The sequence below is a fragment of the Priapulus caudatus genome, unplaced genomic scaffold, assembly GCF_000485595.1.
Source record: "Priapulus caudatus unplaced genomic scaffold, Priapulus_caudatus-5.0.1 Scaffold96, whole genome shotgun sequence".
Classification (NCBI taxonomy): Eukaryota; Metazoa; Priapulida; class Priapulimorpha; order Priapulimorphida; family Priapulidae; genus Priapulus; species Priapulus caudatus.
In genome coordinates, this window is record NW_014577157.1 from 542,437 (window position 1) to 546,203 (window position 3,767).

The 3,767-nt window shown below is 37.1% G+C and overlaps 1 protein-coding gene across 2 annotated transcripts in view; it reads left to right on the top strand.

Moving 5' to 3' along the window:
* LOC106805014 (transforming growth factor beta regulator 1-like) overlaps positions 1 to 3,767 on the top strand; it is an 11,244-nt gene that overhangs the window by 1,643 nt on the left and 5,834 nt on the right. For both annotated transcript variants that reach the window (XM_014806479.1, XM_014806480.1), the window contains exons 2-3: positions 1,820 to 2,003; positions 2,097 to 2,243. In XM_014806479.1, coding sequence (XP_014661965.1) covers positions 1,820 to 2,003; positions 2,097 to 2,243 — 331 coding nt within the window. The remainder of the gene's footprint in view (positions 1 to 1,819; positions 2,004 to 2,096; positions 2,244 to 3,767) is intronic.

Genomic DNA, 3,767 nt, shown 5'->3' on the forward strand with positions numbered 1-3,767 from the left:
TTAAAATTTGGTGGCCCGATTGGGCCACTAAAATTTCAAAATGTCTATGTGATAAAAATAATTGTTTCTTACGTGCTAATCTCATTCAAAAGAGAGCGAGCAATTCGCGGAGCGAGGGCACACGTACGCACGTGTAGCATTCTACCGCGGGCATACACGGGCGCACGGTTTATCCGTCTACTGTGGCTGCAACAAGCCACGTTATTGTGTTAGACTGGTATCCGGCCTCACGCTCTGCTAGACAATGTACACGCTCTGCGACAAACAGTTCGGCCGCGAACCAGTCTAGCCAGAGGTCAAAATCTGAGCGGGCGCAGGCCATAGCATATTTTGCAAGCGCCAGCATACATGTGATTACATTGTATCAAGCGAACCAGACAATGCGTCTAGACAATACGCCTGTCTGCAGTGTACTGTGGAGGCGTATGTAAAATGAACGCGAGCAATGAGAGTTTCGAAGGCAAACAATTGTCATAATAAAAAAATGATTAAATTTCTTCCTTTTTTGATGCATTTTGTTAAAAATGTTAAAAATACGGGACACACATGCGTCCCGGGAAGGGTCGGTACGGGACGCGGGACACATGGGCAAAATACGGGACGTCTGGTCACCCTGATTGCTAGCTAGCTGCACTGGTGCTCACTGTTTCGGATCGGAAGTGAAACTGCCAGTGTTCGAAAGTTCGCGTAGAATAACTGAACTATTCCATGAAGATGATCAGTATTTTTATCCGAAGTGTAATATTAGTGCTTTGTAAGTTTATTTATGCATTTTCTCTGTCTCTTTACGCAACGAAATATTGAACTTAGTCTTAAACATGGCTGCTTTTTCTTTTTAAATGCATGCGTACCCAGGCTACTTTGTTGATATAATTATGGTTCTACTTTATTTTATTAAATCTGCAATATTTTATGTTTACAGTTTCAAAGCCTGCCAGACATTTTAACTTTCATGAGATTAAATGTATATGTTTTATTTTAACAGGAAAAGCCAATGTGTTGTTGTTTTATTACAGTTACTTGTTTTAATATTTGCATGCTCTGTGACTTTGATCTTCTTGAACGTCTGAACTGATCGATAGCATGTGCACGTGCGTGTTTAGATAAATAATGAGTGAAAGTAGAAAAATGGTATGCAAGATTCTGGTGAAAATTTGATGCAGTGGAATGGATAATTCAAATGTATGCCTCAATCATCAATGTCAGTGTGAGCCATTGTGTGGGGTTTGTTTAAAGACTTGTGCAAGTGCATCAGACGGCCCAATTTTCAAATAATATACAATACGAGATTGAAATAAAGATTTATAATGTTTTTCTTTGTTTTTTTCCGGGCCACCAGATTTCATTTTCGGGCCACCCAAAATTGGAAATCAATCATTTTGGTGGCCCGATCGGGCCACTGAAAAAAAAAGTTAGTGTCGAGCCTTGATATATGATATATATAAAATAATCTCAAAGGAGTTGGACACATCCTGCTGTTTTACTGATTTTCCACTTCAGATTTTGGCATTAATAAAAACAAAAATGTATATATGTTATTCAGCTTATTTCGTTTTTTTAATTATTCACCTACAATGTACTGAAATCAGTTTATAGCTATTTACTGTTGTATTGCTATAAATTGTTTTCAAACGCAATGTTGATTTGAAAGCTTTTCGGTATGTTGCCACAACTATGCAGGCATATTTAGTAGATTTTTCAATCGTATATATATATATATATATATGAATAAATAAATAAATATATATATGAGTGAATGTATCATATATATATGTAATATAATATAATAATATAATATAGATGTAATTCTGTCTCATAGGAATGACATAAGCCTAAGCAGAAATGCTAGTGGCAATCTAGTATGGCTGGATGCAGTGAAGCATTTCCTCCGAAACCTATCGAAGCCAGCGTTCTTGTCGACTATTCGTTCTCACCTTGTTGGACAAGGCCATCTCCCGAGTGCGGTAACACCAGAGACGCTCGCCGGTCTGCTGGTGCAAGAGGTACGTTTATTTTTCTTCCATCCTGTTTAAGAGGTAGCAGGCAAATTGGGTTAGTTTTCCAAATAATTAATGTGCAAATATTGTGTGTTGCAGACAAAGAAGCCAGGCTCACTACTGAAAGTTCTTCCAGGGTTACTTTTCACAGTCGTACCAAGTCCAGCATCTGCAATGCAGGCTAGCAATGAGAGGTACCGACATCGCTACAAGAAGTTGCGAAAGCTTGTAAGGGAAATGACCTTTGTGAGTTTTATTTCTACTACTTACATTAACCCTTAATGTTACAAACATTGCAGGAACATAAAACAATGGGATTAGTTCCTGTAATAGTACCACAGTGCTCTCTACAGTTTGAAATGATAGGATTGGGGAACCAAAGGGTTGGTTGAGAAAGAGGCTAATTATATTATGGCCAGGTGCCATGAAGTCATTTTATTAGCTCACCTTGACATCGTCAAGCTGAGCTATTGCCATGGGTCGTTGTCCGTCGTACGTCCGTCAGTCCGTCAACATTTGGCTACGGTCAACGATAACTCAGGAACCGTTTGACCCACATGTTTGAAATTGGGTATAGTTGTTACGGCTATGCTCCCATATTAAACGTCCTATTTTGGAGCACGCCAGTCGACGTATTTTCGAGCCACGGCCATTTTTTGGCAAAAATGGGAATTGCCATTAGTCAGTATTTTGCTCATTTTTGGTATGTGAATGAATAAGGGCTAGGGGTTTTGATATTTAATTTTTTTTAATGCAAATTAGGTAGGTTTTGGCAATTATATAGCATATTATATAGACACGCAGATAACAAACAGTCTGTGGTGTCACACTCGTCTGGTTCGTTTTACAAGATTTCATTGACAATATCTTATATGCTTTAATGCAAAATTCCTGCTATGAACATATTATGATTTATACTATTATTATGATATAATGATTATGCTAAGAAACATCAAAGCGGGTATAGCGCCATCTACCGTCACAAATTGTGATTCATTTTGGTTATAAATTATTTATTATTTATATATAATATTATTTATTATTTTCACATAAAAATTACACATAATTATCAAGAGTATATAATGGGAGTTCTCCCATATATACTCTTCGTTTCTATAATGTACGTCGATGGTTGCTCAATTAAAACTGACTTCTTCTCACTCACTCATTTGTGTCCTTTTTTGTGGTGAGCTACAGTGTCATTGACACTTTCATTATGTAAAGTAAAACCAGTCGATAAAAATAATTAGTTATTTCATCAGACGTTGGCTGTATTAAAACAACATGCAACAAATGTACCAGTTCTTACTGATATAAAACATATGCTGTCACTCTGCGAGAAGGCGATTAGAATAGGTGAGCTTCTGGGAAGGGTCTTACTTTTGTGCTCCTCCCAGGCACCTGTTACCCCTACAGCATTCCTCTACATAGTCTGCTATGCTCATCAAAAACACTTCTTTATCTAATACAGGGTCCGAACGGGCATGGAAATGTCCTGGAATTTGATACGACTCCTTGTAAACTCCTTGAATTTTAAAATATTGTGTTTTATACTGGAATTGTCCTGGTAAAGTTGTTATTGCCCTGGAAAAGTTCTCAAAACTACTGGAATTTATCAAATAAGAAATATAACGCAATAAATATGTCTGTGTTCATTTTATTAATTCTGTTTATCTGTGTTTTTTTCTGAATCATGTTTTCATGTCCTCTATTCCATGTAATGTATCTTTTCAAGCTGTGTCTGAAAACACTGATTTTTTTAAGTTAAGC